The sequence below is a fragment of the Eufriesea mexicana genome, unplaced genomic scaffold (genome assembly GCF_001483705.2).
Source record: "Eufriesea mexicana isolate 0111107269 unplaced genomic scaffold, ASM148370v2 scaffold5272, whole genome shotgun sequence".
NCBI lineage: Eukaryota > Metazoa > Arthropoda > Insecta > Hymenoptera > Apidae > Eufriesea > Eufriesea mexicana.
In genome coordinates this window covers 292690-309930 of record NW_016913264.1, presented here as the reverse complement: position 1 = coordinate 309930, position 17241 = coordinate 292690, and the positions used below count along the sequence as shown (strand labels likewise).

The 17241-nt window shown below is 34.1% G+C and overlaps 8 protein-coding genes across 13 annotated transcripts in view; 5 read left to right on the top strand and 3 right to left on the bottom strand.

Moving 5' to 3' along the window:
- The window catches only part of LOC108551971 (uncharacterized), a 67279-nt gene extending 66291 nt beyond the window's left edge, over positions 1–988 (bottom strand). Inside the window, exon 1 of the mRNA XM_017906328.1 lies at positions 961–988. The gene's annotated coding sequence lies outside the window, so the exon portion shown is untranslated. The remainder of the gene's footprint in view (positions 1–960) is intronic.
- LOC108551976 (uncharacterized) lies at positions 968–17113 on the bottom strand. Of its 2 annotated transcripts, none has more exons than XM_017906333.1 (4): positions 16710–17113; positions 1359–1503; positions 1214–1285; positions 968–1126 (listed from the first exon to the last, which is right to left on the bottom strand). In XM_017906333.1, exons 1-4 carry the CDS (start codon positions 16736–16738, stop codon positions 995–997), a joined length of 378 nt encoding a protein of 125 aa, XP_017761822.1. In that variant the 5' UTR covers positions 16739–17113; the 3' UTR covers positions 968–994. The 2 variants fall into 2 exon arrangements, with proteins under 2 accessions (XP_017761822.1, XP_017761821.1); XM_017906332.1 differs by lacking the exon at positions 16710–17113 and adding an exon at positions 1712–1804.
- Muted (biogenesis of lysosome-related organelles complex 1 subunit 5) lies at positions 3653–4486 on the top strand. The gene is made up of 4 exons (XM_017906331.1): positions 3653–3671; positions 3778–3860; positions 4048–4236; positions 4319–4486. The coding sequence occupies exons 1-4, from the start codon at positions 3653–3655 to the stop codon at positions 4484–4486; spliced, it is 459 nt and encodes a 152-aa protein (XP_017761820.1).
- LOC108551972 (transmembrane protein 199) lies at positions 4649–5396 on the top strand. The gene is made up of 2 exons (XM_017906329.1): positions 4649–5066; positions 5143–5396. Exons 1-2 carry the CDS (start codon positions 4649–4651, stop codon positions 5394–5396), a joined length of 672 nt encoding a protein of 223 aa, XP_017761818.1.
- On the bottom strand, positions 5889–6736 carry Chrac-16 (chromatin accessibility complex protein 1). The gene is made up of 2 exons (XM_017906330.1): positions 6602–6736; positions 5889–6353 (listed from the first exon to the last, which is right to left on the bottom strand). The coding sequence occupies exons 1-2, from the start codon at positions 6734–6736 to the stop codon at positions 5961–5963; spliced, it is 528 nt and encodes a 175-aa protein (XP_017761819.1). The 3' UTR covers positions 5889–5960.
- Positions 6634–13362, top strand: eEF1delta (elongation factor 1-delta). 5 transcript variants are annotated; one of them, XM_017906324.1, is made up of 9 exons: positions 6634–6690; positions 9407–9541; positions 10329–10787; positions 11591–11689; positions 11864–11936; positions 12015–12208; positions 12527–12596; positions 12662–12787; positions 12870–13362. In XM_017906324.1, exons 2-9 carry the CDS (start codon positions 9449–9451, stop codon positions 13022–13024), a joined length of 1269 nt encoding a protein of 422 aa, XP_017761813.1. In that variant the 5' UTR covers positions 6634–6690; positions 9407–9448; the 3' UTR covers positions 13025–13362. The 5 variants fall into 5 exon arrangements, with proteins under 5 accessions (XP_017761813.1, XP_017761810.1, XP_017761815.1 ...); XM_017906321.1 differs by lacking the exon at positions 6634–6690 and adding an exon at positions 7148–7266; XM_017906322.1 differs by lacking the exon at positions 6634–6690 and adding an exon at positions 7280–7473.
- Positions 13586–14473, top strand: Sf3b6 (splicing factor 3B subunit 6). The gene is made up of 3 exons (XM_017906334.1): positions 13586–13732; positions 13836–13954; positions 14088–14473. Exons 1-3 carry the CDS (start codon positions 13700–13702, stop codon positions 14311–14313), a joined length of 378 nt encoding a protein of 125 aa, XP_017761823.1. The 5' UTR covers positions 13586–13699; the 3' UTR covers positions 14314–14473.
- Positions 15032–17241, top strand: part of Oatp74D (Organic anion transporting polypeptide 74D) — a 92472-nt gene continuing 90262 nt past the window's right edge. The window contains exon 1 of the mRNA XM_017906320.1: positions 15032–16161. The gene's annotated coding sequence lies outside the window, so the exon portion shown is untranslated. The remainder of the gene's footprint in view (positions 16162–17241) is intronic.

The window sequence follows — 17241 nt, the reverse complement described above, 5'->3', positions numbered from 1 at the left end:
GACCAAGTCAACGTATGACGCGACACAAAACACGTAACACGCGGAACAGTTCCTGTTCCGTATCAGACTTCGTGTAAACCATGCAGCTCAAACACGGTGAGGAACAATCTGGCAAACAACCAGTCTTTTGACTCGCCGGCGATAAACGGGTCGCGAAACGGAGAAGTAACCATGCTCGTGACGAATATTCGGGAAAGCCGTGTCAGACCCAATAGTAAGGAAAATCAAGCGAATTTGTGAACGAGGACGAAGGCGAGCCGGCGAAAATGGCGGAGTCATTAAATCGCGAGAAGAAAGGACGACAAAACCGTGGGTACACAATAGTCTTCTAGGTTGGCAAGGTCGATATAGAGAGTCACGGCGAAGGATTCATCGGCAGGAAGCCAGGGGAACGATAACAAACCCTCTATTCAATGGCCTGGGAGGAGGATCTCGGAACACCATTGACGATATAGAAGATATCTGGAATCGGTGAGACGTACTTTGTATTCTGGCACTAGCTCGAAAGATGGTCTGCGTACGAGTATAATCGTTTCAAAGATCTCCGAGATCCAAGCGAAATGGAGGAGGGGTGAGAATGGACAGCGTTTAATACTTTTAAGACGATTTTGTTCCCTAGTCTCTGGATGTCTTTGACATTCGACGCCGATTGAAATCAAAGATCTCACGGAAGCGAGATCTTCGACGGAATTTTAGAAGAAAAAAAAAAAAGGAAAATGGTTTCGAACGACGCAGAGACTACCGTATTTCATTCGATTTCTGTCTGGACTAATTGCCACCGGAGCGGAAGCGAATGAATTTCATTCACGCTGATTTACGAATTTATTGCCGTAATTCGATCGATCACGATTAAACATCCGTGCCGATACAATAGCGACAACGACGAGCAAGATTTATTAATCAACGATAAAATAATAAACGCTTTGCGAATGATTACGTAAAATTTCGCAACGGACTAACCGGCGCATCGCGGAATAATTACAGATGAGTCTATTTAGTTTTCGATCATCGGGACTGGCTGTTCGCAAGCTATACTTTTCCCCTCGTGGCAGCAAATTGGGTCCGTAGCTTCCAAACCGGTGAATTTCCAGATGATCGCGTCGCACACTTTCGCGTACACTGCCACCTGAAACATATTTCGCGTTTACATTTCTCGCAACGAAACATCCAAACTTCCATCCACTTTTCAAACTCGATCTTTTGGAAAAGCTACCTTGAGGTTCTCCACGTGCGTGCCCAATTTCTCGCAGATCATTTGCGGCGCCTGCTCTCTCGCGCTTTCGGCCTGCACAGAATTACACGTATCTTTCTGACGTTCACCAGACATAGTATCGGACATATCGTAATTATTTACTGACCAAAGCGACGCACAATTGTTGACATTTCTCCTCCCCTTCAGCATCGCACGTGACATTACATGGAATAGAGCGTTCGATGATTGATTTCGATATTTGCGTGGGAAACACGGCGCATTTGCAGACTCCTTCCGCGACGACTTCTTGACTAAAAAGAAAATTCAAAATTAGACAATCATCACGAATCACGCGATCATCTGCCTAAAAGCTAGACTCTGCCTAACTAAATCTTTCCGACTCTCTCGAGTCGTGTTTCGATGGTTTCGAGACGAATTCGAGATGAGATGATCCGCGCACGTTCTCCGATATTTTTATTAAAACGAAATAACGAGCGTAAGAATGAAAGTGTTCGTTACTTTGTCAAAACAGCGAACAACAAGATGACGTGCAGGAAGCAAATCATTGCGGTTCGACGACGTTTCGTTGATTGAAATCGATACGAGCTTAGATCGGACTCCGCGTAACAGACGAACAATTGAGCGAAGCTCCACATTTATACTCTGCAGAAATCCCTACCATCGGTGCACCTGGTACATGTTTGGTCACACGATACAATTGTCGTGCTCGCGATATCTTGTGGATGTCTCAAATTTTTCATCGATAAGTTATGCGTCGCGTTGTAACGCGAGGAAGAAACGAGTCGGTGTCGAATGCGCGTTTAAGTTTGTACAGACAATGCGTCGTTCTCGATGAATGTTAAAAGACATTCAGGAATCGAACGACTAAAATATTTCACTTAACGTGATCCGCGTTGCCGGTAATGCACGCTTATCATTTAAACTGTTTAATATATGAAACTCGAAAGCACACGCGGATACAATGTTATCAGATATTTACGTTGTTTGCAAATTATGTAGAATTTCGTGGCGAACGGTTCTCCTGGAGAATGGACACAATGGAAATTTTCGTTCCCCCGATGAACATCGCGAAAATTTCAGGCGAATGAATAATACGGAGAAATGTAAGCAAGTAAAGGTGTAAAGAAAGAATAAAAAATGAGGAAAAATAATTCGATAAAAGGAAATTACTCGGAGCAAAAGTGATTATGAGACTTAGCAGAGAAAAGCTGATCCGATCCTAATTGATTAGTAGACCGTTGAGAAGAAACTGTTTTATCCAAATAACCATGGGTTCGTGACTCCACGGCCTGAACAGAGCAAATTTATTCACCATTTAAGCGACAAATAATTATTTCTGATTTAAACGTCAATCCATCATGGAACCCAATGGAAAGCTCATTTTCCCCCGGCAATTTCCTATCTGTAATTACTTTCCCTGCTCTTGTGCGCGACTAAGACGGGAGATCTTCGAACTTATTAAGAGAAAATGATAAAAAAAAAAGTAAGGAAAGAGGAAGAAAAAAATCACTGCAATAGTTACAGTAGCACGATTATTTGTTTTAACAGAAAAACGCAAGGAAAGTTTAATAATCGTGAATTATTAAATAGCAACTTTTCGAATATAGAAAGCGAAGACTGTTGATTTCAGAGTGAAAACGTTAACACCATAAAAGATGTTCCTGCCAAAAGCAGAGTTTTAAATTCTCATTTTTTTTTATTTCAGAAAATATCTCTTAAGAAATTGTTCTATAAGTCGGCCGGCCAGACGAAACGTACTCGATAAAATCATGGTAAATTGTTTTACGATACTCGATAATCAATAAAAAAGAAGATATTCTAATGGATTTCGCGTGTTACTTAAATTTACATCTAAAAACAAGTAATGAACGAAAAAAATGAATATTTTTAGAGCGTTATCGCGATTATATTTATATTTGCAAAGGCATTTCAAAATGAACACCACTCAACTGATTAAAATGTGATCCAGATTTATGCTGGTAAAGTTTGCACTTATTAATAAATTTTTATTCCATTTCTCTCGTATATTTCATTCGAAATTTATTGTAATATACCACCTGTTCGTACCCTGATAATTTACACCAGCAGTATGTTCCACGAGCTATCATTTTTTAATTAATTCGAATTTATATTTACTGCATCGCGAATCGTTGTAATTCCTCTTTTCATATGCATAAAATAATAATAATAAATTGTTAGCTCTACGAATATATGCAGCTGATGAAAAAAGGAAAAATGATATTTCTGTAATTAGAATAACGTGAGTAATGATGCAATAATATTAATAGCAAATTCAACGGGCGATACAAATAATTCGTTAACGAACTTTAACGTTAACTACGTGGCAAAGTACTCGTAAATAACGAAAAAGAAAATTTTGTATCGAGTGCGAAGATTATATCTGCAAATTGAATAATTCACTGATGTTACGAAAGGAACATGGCGTCCATTATTAAAGGTGCGGCATCTTCCGATTGATAAAATATACTAAGTGAATTTTAGGTATACGCTTTATTTTTACAACTATTTATCATAATTTCATTCGTGACATCGCATTTTCGTAGACACGGGTGAAATTTGGAGCCGACTATTTGATCATCGACCATTCATTCAAGGTGAAATAACATTCTTCCTGCGCGAATTTCAGGTAAAGAATTCTTCTGCTTTTACTGTTAACATTGCTATCACTATGCAAGAAAAGACAGTGAATGCGTAAAAAATCGTGCATTAGACCTTATTTTTGTTAGAGAATCGATTAGTCAGTTTGTATGTACGTCAGTAATAGTTTATTATCATGCATAACCTATAATTCGATATCGAAAAAATATTTGTAGGAGAAAAGAGGCGACCGAGAAGTGGAACGTCTCTTCAAAATACTTGAATATTCGACAGAATTGAAAGAAAATCAACTCGATAGAACAGAACAACTTGGGGATTGTCATTTACCAAGCTTGAAAGCAAATGTTGATGTTGCTCTGAGCATGTGTGAAAGAGTTCTCCAAAGGGAACAAGATTTTGACAGTGTATGGATATGATATGGATAGGAATTTTACCAAATTTCTAAGAATATGTGTCATTGATATAAACATTCAATATTTTTTTTAGGATATTGCATTACAGGAAAATAGAGAAATAAGGAAACTAGAATGGGAGAAGTTTGTTAATGATATGAGCGAGAAATGTAAGAAAGTAAATCAAACTTTTGAAGAAAAAGAAAATGAAATAAAAGAATTTTACATTGATATAGAAGAAAAGTTACACATCACGTCATAAATTCATATAACTATATCATTCTTATATAGGTACAAATACAATTTGTACTCTGTAATAATTTATAACAGAAAATAGTACCAATCTTGGATTTTTAATATATGGAGATTTACTAACAATATTATTTTGTTAATAATAGAATACTTGTAGTTGGAAAATATAAAAATGCCAATTGAACCAATAAAAGATCCTTCTATAAAGATAAAACCAAATAAGAAATTAATAGAATTCATTTGTAAAAATGTGAAGAAAACAAATAGTACTCCACCTGCTATTCTTGCTTTAAAAAAGTCACATAAAGATAAGCAACAAGATATTTTATTAAAATTGGATGAATTAAAATGGTTGAACGAGTATTTAGAAACATACAGAACCGTCAACATGGAAAGTATTTATTTACATGAACTTTTAGAAGAAGATGATATCAAATTACCAACTCCAATAATTACACCAAGAAACCCTGAATTGGAAGCAAGAACACAAAAATTGAGAGCACAACAAGATGCTATTAGATATAAAGCTATGACCAAAAATGTAGATACTACTACAATGCAACTACCAGAAGACAGTATTTCTTACCAAAGTAAGTTCTTTTTAACCTAAAAGTAAATTTTTTTTTTCACATGCATTAGATTTATATTCATCTCTATGTTTTTCAGTGAAGCAGATAAATAAGCAGCTTATAGCTGTTGCACAGTTTGTGTTTTCTGTGCTGGCAGGTTTTGCATTTGGATTCATAGGTGTGGAGTTGATAGTAGGACATTTAGACTTTGGATTTAGGTTGTTATTAGGTATAATTTGTGCATTGATTATAGCCTTAGCTGAAATTTATTTCTTAGCAATTAAATTGAATGAAAATGAATATGATGCTGCTTCAGCAGCATCAGAGCCTAAGAAATTGCATCAAGAATAAAATTGTATAAATTATTGTTGTAAAAATATATTCTAAAATTAATGTCTGTGCACAAATCCTATTAAAAAAAGAAAAAAAGTGAAACAAAATTATTGATACTATGTCAATATATAAGACGACAAATTAAATGATGAAAAAAAAAAAAAAAAAAAACAGTGCATAAAAATTAATGCATTTATTTTGTATTATGTAATGAGCTAAGGTACCATGGCGCTTTTTAGATTAATGCGTTTCAAAAAATAAATAAATCCTTTACTTTGTACATTTCTTTACAATTCTTTTCCTAATGTGCCTACAAAGTATAAATGTGTTTGAATGTTAATAAACATGTTCTATTTAGTGTTCAATTTATCTTTAATGAATACATATAAAAATAGTGCTAAATATTTAAAATTATTGTGTGTATTCAATCTGAAACATTAAATACTGACAGATGGTTTAAACATTTCCCTAAAGACCAAATGTATGCAAAGTTATATTAGCTTCAGCCGAGTTTAAGATGTTCTTTAAATAATCAGAGAGCCCGTGTTTTGAAAAAATGAATGGAAATGAATATTTGTATTCCTATCTTTTGTTTTCATCTTCACTGTCACTTTTTTCACTGGCCACACTTTTGTCACTGGTGGAGTCACATTTACCATTCTCTTTTGTCTCACTTTCTTGTTCACTATTTGATGAATTATCTGCTTTCCTATCATCACTATCAGAACAAGAATCTGTATCTGACTCACTATCACTATCCGAGTCTGAGCTACTCTCTGATGAACTGCTATGTGAATTCTTGGCAGCCATCATTTCTTTGAATTGTCTGACTGTGATCTTTCTAGGCATTATTTCTCTGAGAAATTCCAATGTATCGTTAGTCTGTACCACCTCTGCCAGATGTTTGTAGTCTAAAGAATTTCCTTTGTTGTTTTGCAAATGTGCCTCTTCCGTTAGATAATGTATAAATAGTTCCTATAAAATTATATTTGTCTTTGTTTGCCTGTACTCATTATAACGGGAAAAACAATCATTTTGTAAAACTACACGTTTGCATATAACATATATTTAACAACTGATTAGTAAGTATTTTAAACATAAAACGCAGCAAAAATAAGAATTCGTAATTCACGCGCGAAATAACAAATATGGAAGCTACACAAATGCACAAAATAATCAGATTTAAGCGTCACATAACCTCAATATTTAAAAAGTAATCTTACCGTAGCTTTTGTGACTAGATATAATCCATCTTGACCGATTGTATCGACATAAGGAGAACTTTTCATAATTGTTTTTACCCTTGACATAGGTAAACGTAATTCCTTTATTTTAGCAGGAGACCCTTGTGCAGTCATTTTTACTAAAAATTGATTTCTGTTAAGATCAAACGTAAACTAATAGTACATCCGTAGCGTATGTTGATCAATTGCCGCCAATTTTTGAACTACGAACTTCACATAACTATTTGCTACGAAGCCTGAAAATATTTTGTTATTCCTTTAATTAAGTGCTATTTTTAATATTGCATATTTAATTAAATTTTACGAATGCAAATAATTGTAATATTGAAAAATCAATATAATCGAATTTTCTATACGATATTATGTATCTCTTGTTAAGAATAATTATGATAAATAAGAAGTTCTGATAATTTTTATTTAGCAATATACCAATAAAAGTAAAGGATTTTTCTTCACATACTGGAAAAAAGCAAACGTGTATTGAATTCGTTGGTAGTATTAAGATACTCTAGTGACATCTTCTTTCACTGATCGAACATTGGTGTTTCTATTTCTTTTCAATTGGCACGTTATATCCGGCTTAACAGAAATTTTTGGCTAGTGGCCAGTTGTTGCATCAATCTGACAATCTGTAACGAGTCAAGGTATATTTAATAATATTTAAGCGCTATATAATCCACATGCACATCGAATTGGTTTGTAGTATTCACAAGTGTCGAATTAATTATACTTCGTTGTACAACCATTGAATTAATCGATCAATACGGCACATGGCGGATTCGTGTTAATAATGATACAGTGAAAAATTTGCTGATTGTTCCTACACAGTTATTCAGATTGTGAGCTTATTGGTTCGTAAATGACCTCTTTTAATTTGTTTCTTTCATTTATTAAATGTATGTTTAATTTGTAGCTATAACCTACGATGCAAACCGTTATTCTTTAATTTTAAAAGCATTTGTTTTTTTATTCGTGACAACTTTTATGTAAAAATTTTATTTTTGTTATGTTCTTCCAATTTTTACATCTTATGACATTAAGGATATATAGGTTTATCTTATCATTATTTTTTTTTTTTTTCGTTTTATGTGTGACTGTGCACACTGTTAATGAAATATAATTTATTTAAAATAATTTATTTTAAATAATCATTTATGATGTACATATGTAGCTGATGCTACTGGCATAGTTGATATTAAATTTATAAATTACAGGAACACTTATCAGAATGTCAACTTTTCTTGGGCTTATTAAGGAGATACCTGGCATCTCAGTGGATCGTTTTGATGGAGCAAACTTAATGTCCTCTATACTTTTTCTTAGTCATTGTCACTTTGATCACATGCATGGTTTATCAGACATATTCTTTGAGCATATAGCTGAATATAAAAAATATCTTTATTGCAGTCCTATTACAAAAGCATTATTAGAAGCTAGATTTAAATTTAAAAGTTCGTGTGTGAAAGAAATAGATATTAATACACCTACTGTTATAGAATATGGAATAGAGAATAACGAGAAAATCCTTATTTGTGTAACTTCTGTCTCAGCAGGACATTGTCCTGGTTCTGTAATGTTTCTTTTTGAAAGGAATGACATATCAGTATTATATACTGGTGATTTTCGTATTAATTCAACGGATCTTTCAAAGTTGAAAGGTTTACATTATTCTATTGATTCTAAGTTGATACCTAGAACATTTAGTAAAATCTACTTAGATACAACATTTCTAAGTACTGATTTTTGTGCTTTCCCTAGTAGACAAGAAAGTATATTTAAAATATATGAAGTCAGTAGAAACTGGCTAAGCAAAGACCCAAGGAATGTTGTTATTCTAGAATGTTCTGCTACGTATGGTTCTGAATTTATTTTTGTGGAATTGTCCAAAATGTTAAATATGAAAATTCATGTAAGAAATGATGTATTTGAAAGTTATTGTCGTATTGCACAATTATCTTGTTATGTCACAAATGACCCACATAGTACTCTGATTCATGCTTGCAAGAAAAAAATATCGTCATCAGGTTTGCATTGTCGAGGTGATGTAAGCAATGAAAATATCATAACAGTTGTTCCATCTGTAATGAAATGGAGAAAGAAGGATACAAGTATAATAGGAGAATGGGATAAAGATAAAAAAAGAACTTTCAATGTATGCTACTCTACTCATTCTTCTCTTGACGAACTCAAAGCATTTGTTCAGTATTTTAAAACCTTAGAGATATATCCATGTGTAGTTAAAACAGATCAAGAAAAAGAAGTTTATTATTTGTTAAATACTATAAAAAATAAAGTGGATGGTCCATCACTAGTTAGTCAAGGATATAAATTAGAGCTGCCTGCTCGTAAAGTATCAAGTAAAGTTAAATTTAAATCTAAACATTTCAGTAGTGATGACGATAGCTTATGACATTGATTTATACTTGTCTAATACATTGTTAATTGTTAATACATGTGTATGTATGCATATATATACACAGATGGATAGATAGATATATATTGTTACATAATTTTTATTATTATATAAAGATTTATTACTATACACAATATTGTATATCTCCTTTTTTATGTATCGTATGCATAACAAAGAGATTGTATTTTTAATAAATGTAATTAATCAAAATTTTTTAATACTTTTATTTTCCATATTCAAGTATTTCTAAGTTATAAATACATTTAAATTAATTGAATAAAGAATTCTTGGAAGTTGTATACTTTAAGAGATTATTCTTAGTATGAGATTATTTCAAAATGTTTTGAAATGAATAAAATTTCATGTTACAGAAATTTACTCACACCATTATTGTTGATCAAATCACCTAAACCATGGAAAAATCAGCATTAGCACAAGAGAAGGTATGGTTTGACAAACCATCCTATGATAAGGCAGAACGGCTATATTTTGAAAGAATGGCTAAGGTAAGTATCTTTCTCAATGAATTGTGTATCAGTGTTATTGAACATAAAACTGATTGCCAACAGGGATAGGATTCATGTTTCTAAACATACAAACTATCGAATGAAACTAATCTTAAGTTTCATTTATTTTTACTGCTTCGCTATTGAAATAGAATTTTAATAAATAATTGTAATGTTTACAAGTATGTTTATAAACAAAACAATTTCAAAAAAAACTTATTATTGTCAACCCCAACATCCACAGCTAATGTTTGCCTTTTTGTTGTGCCTTGTATTTTTTCTTTGTACTAACAAAAAAACTAACATTTTTAACACACACTTCAGGGAATATCTGGTGATAGGGAAAATTTCATCTGTTCATAATTCCATGAGGTGTTTGGAATTTTATTTTTTATTTATTTATTTTTTTTTTTTTCTCATAAACTTAATTCCCATTTCTATTTGTGTGTTCAAATGAATTACTTAATCTTGTATTTCATTTTTAACACAAAACTCTTCTGATAAGTGTAATTGATAATATGTAAAATAAAAATATGAGATAAGCAATGTAATTTTCTGTTTATTTGTTTACAATTATGGTTACACAATTGTATTGTTTCAAATGTTCATATAATCAATGAGTTTAAGAATGCATGGATTCTTTACTAAAGGTATTTAGTTTTTGTGCAGTTATGTTCTGTAGTAACAATATAAATTAAGCATACAAAAGACATGCTTCGTTTGGTTTGTATTTTACACCATTAATTGCACAACATAAGTTCTTACTTGCATAGCTTAATGTTTCAAGGTGGTGTCTCATAAGATTATGGTAAGCTGCTCGCTTAAATCTGAAGTTTCTGTAACTAATAATTATAAGGATAATTCCTTTTTGGATAATAACTCTCTAACTAAAAACAAGTCTGAAAAATCTAAAGATATTAAGTCATTGATGTCTGAGAATATTACAAATGCTATAAAAAACACTAAGTGTCAAGTAAAAGCTCCAAAGGCACATAAAGATGTTGATGAATTGAATATACAAAAGAAAGAAAATGTAGCAGAAAAACAAAAATGTAACAATGCTGAAAATGTTCCGAAAGAAAAAACGAAGATTAATTTTTCAAATGATGCATCTGAGAATTATAATACAAAAGAGGTAAAAGAGAAAAAGAACAAAGCAGATACACGACATAGAAATAAGAAACAGAAAGATGATACTAAAAAAGTAGAAGAAAGTGTTACTCCATTAATAAGGAATAAGCAGCAGGTACATACTGTAACGCATATATATTATTCAATGTCTTGTGTGCATCAATGCAATATGTATAGAATTTAATTTCATTCATCCTAATATAGAATTCATTGCCTAGATCACTATAGAAGTACTGCTTATTATATTATATTTAAAAATTGATTGAAGGTGACATCATTTTATACTGTTTTATTTGATAAATCTCTGATCTATACTGCTTTTTAATTATTAGTTTTTTAATAGTTTTTAAATTCTTGAGTGAGCATAAAAAATATTGTACAAATATATATCTTCTTCTAGTCCAACTTTAATTTAATACTTTGCTTGCTTTTTTTTGTTTGTGTAAAAAGGGGGATTGCGATGCATGTTTGCTTCCAATTAGAAATGAATTTTGTTATGATCTCAAGCTTATTAACAATATGTTTATATAATGGTGATAAATATTTTTATTTTAACTCTTTTTCTTGTAGTAAATAGATTATTTGTTATGCTTATTATTTATTCACTTTTTAAACATTCAAAATGTCTATCTCCACTTAATATTTTTTGGAAATATTCATATATTTAAGTATCTATATTTATGAAATACAAATTTCTTTATAAGAATTATGTCTCATCTTCAATGTTTTAATTAAAATTATTTAGAAGTATATATTTTATGAAGAATTTGAATTCTAGGTATAATATAATTATATGATTATTGGGTATATAATTTTAATTTGGATAACATTATTTATAAATCTTAGTGGAGATATGATATTGAATTGTTTGTAGCAATCAATTTAGTCTGAGTTGATCTTTAATATTGCTGGATACAGGGAAATCAACAAACCACTAGTCCAATTCTATTTGCTGGTGGAAGTTTAGCCAATGAGGTTGCCAAGGCTCGTCAACATATTAAACAGTCTTTACAGTGTGTGAGTACTGCACTCTTTGCACACCTTTATATAACAAGTTTTCGAACCTGCTTACTAATATCATACCCAATATTAATACAAACTGTTGGGCATAAGATTTAATCACATAATAATAATAATTAATATTTTTTCCGTTAACTTTAATTTAAAGTACATTCTAATTTTATTTTACAGGTGGATGATATTACAACTGTTGTCGATTTTACTACTCCAAATGAGAACAAAAAGGATGTTATAAATTTTAGTGGCGAGTATTATGTTGTCTCACGCTGAATTATTTTATCAGGCACATAGTAATCACCATATTTTAAATATTTATCAACAGTCTTCCAAGAATTAAAAAATGTTGTTGAAAACTTGGGAGAACGAGTCAAATATCTTGAAGACAAGATCCAACCTCTTCTAGCTGCTGCTGCTCCAGTAGCAGTTTGTCCTGCTAAACCTCAACCAGTTTCGAAACCAGCAGAAGGAAAAACTGACGATGACGGCGATGTTGATCTTTTTGGTTCAGATTCAGAGGCAAGTGGGCAGAAATAATGGAAGACACTAAGCAGTTAATCCCCTTCTATTTACATAAATATTAAAAGTCATTTCTGCACGATACTTATACATTTAGTACACTTTACACGTGTGTTCAAGTAGGGTGCAAAAGTGATAAGATGATACGACATTTACGAAATATATAGTACACCAGATATTCCCAGAATACTAAACATTCAGCTATAGTTTACTATTTGTCACACGAATTCAACACAAACACGATCGTACAAGTATTGAAATGTAAATGTTGTCATTTATGATCTATGCTGTAAAATGTTTAAATACTTGACTTACTAGGGAGAAGATGCAGATGCTGCAAAACTTAGAGAAGAAAGATTGGCTGCATATGCCGCGAAAATAGCTAAAAGTGAGTCACGTACTTTCTTATTTCATGTATAATCGTACAATATTAAAGGTAATAACCATTTACAGAACCAGCCCCGATCGCTAAGTCAAACATCATATTGGACGTAAAACCGTGGGACGATGAAACAGATATGAAAGCTATGGAAGAGATGGTCCGAAAGATCGAGGTCAACGGTCTATTGTGGGGAGCGTGTAAGTTATTTAGCGTAAATTGTGCAATAATAAATTTGTCATCTGATTTAATTTCAAAATGAAAATATTTATTTGTTTACAGCGAAACTTGTTCCACTTGCCTTTGGAATTCACAAACTTCAGATTTCGTGTGTCGTAGATGACGATAAAGTTTCCGTAGATTGGCTTACAGAACAGATTCTGGAAATCGAGGATTATGTACAAAGCGTAGATATTGCAGCCTTTAATAAAGTATAAAATACAAACGAAGGTTCCTTCGTAGAAAAATATATGACGGTTCTAATTGCAATCAGGCATTTGTCTGTTGTGCCATCTTTTCATTCCACTAGCAATATCTACTTTGATAAATACATTATATACGTGTTCTATATCAGATGCGATTGTCCAAAAATAAGGAACCTAACTATCACTCCAATTTTAATATTCGATGTGTCAATTTATCAAATCCTTTTTAAAAAAATACTGAAGTAAATTTATAAACTGTGGTTGTACTATCAATGTATTCTTCCCGAAGAAAAGATGTAAACCGTAAATGTTTTAAACGTAATTTAATGTATGAAATTGTTACATTAAATAAGTACACTTCATTTACTATCGATGCTACCGACCATTAATGATATTGTAGGTATATAATATCAATTACTAGTACCATTTTTAATTGTTTGTTTTGGAGCATTGTTACTATAAATAAAAGTTCTCAACATAATTATTTACTTTGTTATCTCTCTTGAATTTCTTGCTTCGTTGAAATAATCCTATAGAATGGGAAAATATAGTGCTGCTCTCTGGTAGCATAAATTACGTATGAACATAACCCGAGAACTTGAAACTGTTTTGACGTTTGAGAGAGTTATTTTATCAACATTGTGTTTTCATTTCTGCTATTGAATTAAAAAATACCTACTTTCCAAAATGACTATGGCAATGCTGCAACGAAGAGCCAATGTAAGTACATATACTTGTATACGAAATTTCATGTATACATGTATCGTCAACCTAACCTATACCTTATTTGTTATTGTGTAAAAAAAACATTTTTATTTCATAGGTAAGGCTACCTCCAGAAGTAAACAGAGTATTATATATAAGGAATTTACCCTATAAAATTACTGCTGAAGAAATGTACGACATTTTTGGGAAATATGGAGCAATTAGACAAATCAGGGTGTACGTATCGTGTCAATTGTATTTTACATTTCTATGCAGCTTCTAATCGCTTATTTTTTCCTCTTTCTCTTTTTTCTTTATTCATAAAGTATCAAGAAAACCATTTAAAATTAATCAATTACTTTTATCGTAGGGGAAATACTGCTGAAACTAGAGGAACAGCTTTCGTTGTTTATGAAGATATATTTGATGCGAAGAATGCTTGTGATCATTTAAGCGGGTTTAATGTTTGTAATAGGTACTTGGTAGTTTTATATTATCAAAGCAATAAAGCATTTAAACGAGTCGATGTGGATAAGAAGATGGAAGAAATAGATAAGTTGAAAACGAAGTACAATCTAAACGAGGAAAAAAAATAACAACATGGTTTTCTAAATTTCATAAAAATTACAGAAACAGTCGGATTTTGTGACAAGAATTTTTTTTATTCGAGAACAAATCTTCCTTAGGTTTAATCGTTATAAAATAAGTATCTGAGCATTGTAGATATACGATATAAATAACTTAATAAACGATTTCATGCGCTATATGTATTCATTTTAATTCTGTGCATAATTTAGTACAGCTGTAGAAGTTCAATGGCCCGCAGTAAGTAACGAGCAAATATTTTTGTGTGGAACGCAATCGTTTCCCGCTCCCCTCCCGAGAAGATATAAAAACCGGGGCGAAAAAATGTCGACGCATTAAAAGGCTGTAATTAATACAACTTTCACAGTCAGTGGTGGAGTAGCATTCCACCATTTCCATATACCTCGGATGATAGCTATAGCTTCAATTAAAACTCTTCACTGAAATACGTTCATGTTATGCGATTCTCATGAGGCTTACGATAATGATTTAAGGATTTGGTTATTCGAAAGGATATCTAAGAATGTAAGTGGAATATAAAAGTTTGAGAAATAGAGTGATAGTATTGGTACATTGGTAAATTAATTTTCAAACGAAATTACGAACTTTCATTGATAGGTTCAGTAGAGAGCAAGCGCCTCGATTGAAATATCTATGAAGACGCGGAGGTGTGACCTCCATCAAGGTAAGGCAAAAAGATGTACCTGTCATTATGGAGTGCAGTACGCGCGTGTCACATGTAATTTAATCGCTCGACTCATCTTGTCGACACTGGCGTTTTGTAATGCGAGCTCAACAGGGCTACGTTTACTTGTCGGGATACTCGATACTGGATGCTGGTAGAAACGCGCGGTACGGTATACCGCAACACACACAACGACGCACGCGTGCGCACACGTACGCAACTCATATAGGTTCTTCGTCAGCAGCTAGCCGGCAGGACATTCGATTTCAGTCGAAAGCGAAAACCCGCTTAGCCCGTTTAGTCGTGTTGTCGCGGGGCACCGTTTTATAGTGCGGCATTCTTATGGGTGCTCCTCCTCGTTTAATCATCGACTCGAGCTCGTCATACTTGGGCCACTCGGAACATTTGAGGTACTACGGGGCTTGGTCAAATGTCGTTCGACTGTTGTGGTAGCGGCGTAGTCGCCGGCGAGACGTTCGCGGACGGCCTTGAGAACGTGTCAGGTATTCTGCAAGCAGCCTACAATAGTTTTCTCCACAACGTCGGACATTTCACGTACGGGTCCTGTTGGCAGTTGCTCGTCGTTGCTGTTCTCCTATTAATGGCCTTATGCACGGTAGGCCGTGTTCACGTCACGCCGTCTAGAGACGTCGGACTTGAAGAGTAGCGCAATCTTACGGAGCATGCGAGAGACTATTTTTGTTTTGCTGCTTAATCGCCGGTGTAAATAAGTGCGGTTTCGGAGCGATCGAATATATAACACCGTGACTCGGGAGTGCGGGGTACATTCGCGCGATTTACTTTCGCCGTATCGCAATTCTCGACACGATGTAAACAGTTTGGACGAAGGAATGGCGTCGGTCTGACGGAGTTCTCGTGTCACGGTGCCTCTGGGTATTATCGTATTTGGTTGATGCGATTCGATTCGTGGCGCTCGATTGGTCGAAGATCGTACTTTATTTGGTTAGTACGCGAGTGTGTAGTGTCGAACAGTGGGTAACTATGGTGTGTCGTCTGCTAATGTTGCTGACACGAACGTCGCCCGAGAGAAACAACGGCGTCGCGTGGAGGAGGAATGAATGAACGGGAAGAGGACGATCGAGGCGTGGCGGGAGGGGATGCGACGACCGTCGTGTTGTGACGGCCTGCTGCCTGCTTGCCGATTTGTATCGAGGTGAGAGTACGTGTATACACGTGTGTGTGTGCTTCTCTCTATGTATGTGTCGTGTGTGTTTATTCACGCGATCAACTGTGTCCACTGTCGTCACAGTCGCCGTACACTTTGCGTACACACAGCGATGTTATTTATGCGTAGTCGCGTTCACGCAATTCGTATGAACGTAATTCGTTCTACTCACGTGAGCCAGTCCCAGCGTTAGCTTGCTCTCAAATATCGTAATGCATCATTGCGACAATAGAATTCTAATTATCAAATTGAACCAATGGTAAGCTTGCACAATTGACGTTTCGAATGGAGGACCTAGTGTATGTAACGCGATGGAGTATGTATCGATACCGCGCTCTGCTCGCTTCAGATATGGCTTAATTATATCTTCGGCTCCCATGACAGTTTCTATTTCCAAGTTAAACGTATTATTTCCTATTATTCCAACTTTTCAACGCTGCCCCATTCCCCGTGTTCATTGCCATCGTTACAGTATATGACTCGTAAATAAAAGAATTTACGTAAGAAGCGAGATTACAATCGCATTAAAAACTTACCGTTCGTCTGGCTTTATACGCAGTTTCATTCGGTGACGAACCCCTTGTAGTCCTTTTGAAGTATACGAAAGTGAGCAGGTGCCAGGTACTCAAGTGAGTATGTTTGTCTGCTGTCTGGATAAATACGTCGTCGTGCTACCGGCTTTTGAGTTGCTCCTCTTTACGTTAATGCCGAGGAACTTTGTTCTCGAAGCAATGCAGCAGAGCCTAAGGCCTCTTTTATGTATATACCCGTTTTCAGACGCAATTCGAAGATCGCACAAGTGAACAGTAGACGGTTGCGTGTTTCATCGGAACGTATATTTCGTAATTTCTATCGATTAAAATTCCACGATACTCGGAAAAAGTCAGGCGTTCGTGTCAAAAACATCGTCGCCCGTCGAAACTACGTTCCACCGGCCATCGTCCCGCTCCAACCGTCAACCATGGAACTAATCGAAGCAAGATAGTCGAAAAAATGCGTGCCTTAAGGGGCTTAAGCTTTGTGTGCAATCTTGTAGATCACAGATGTCGCGTCTTGCATAGATCCTAG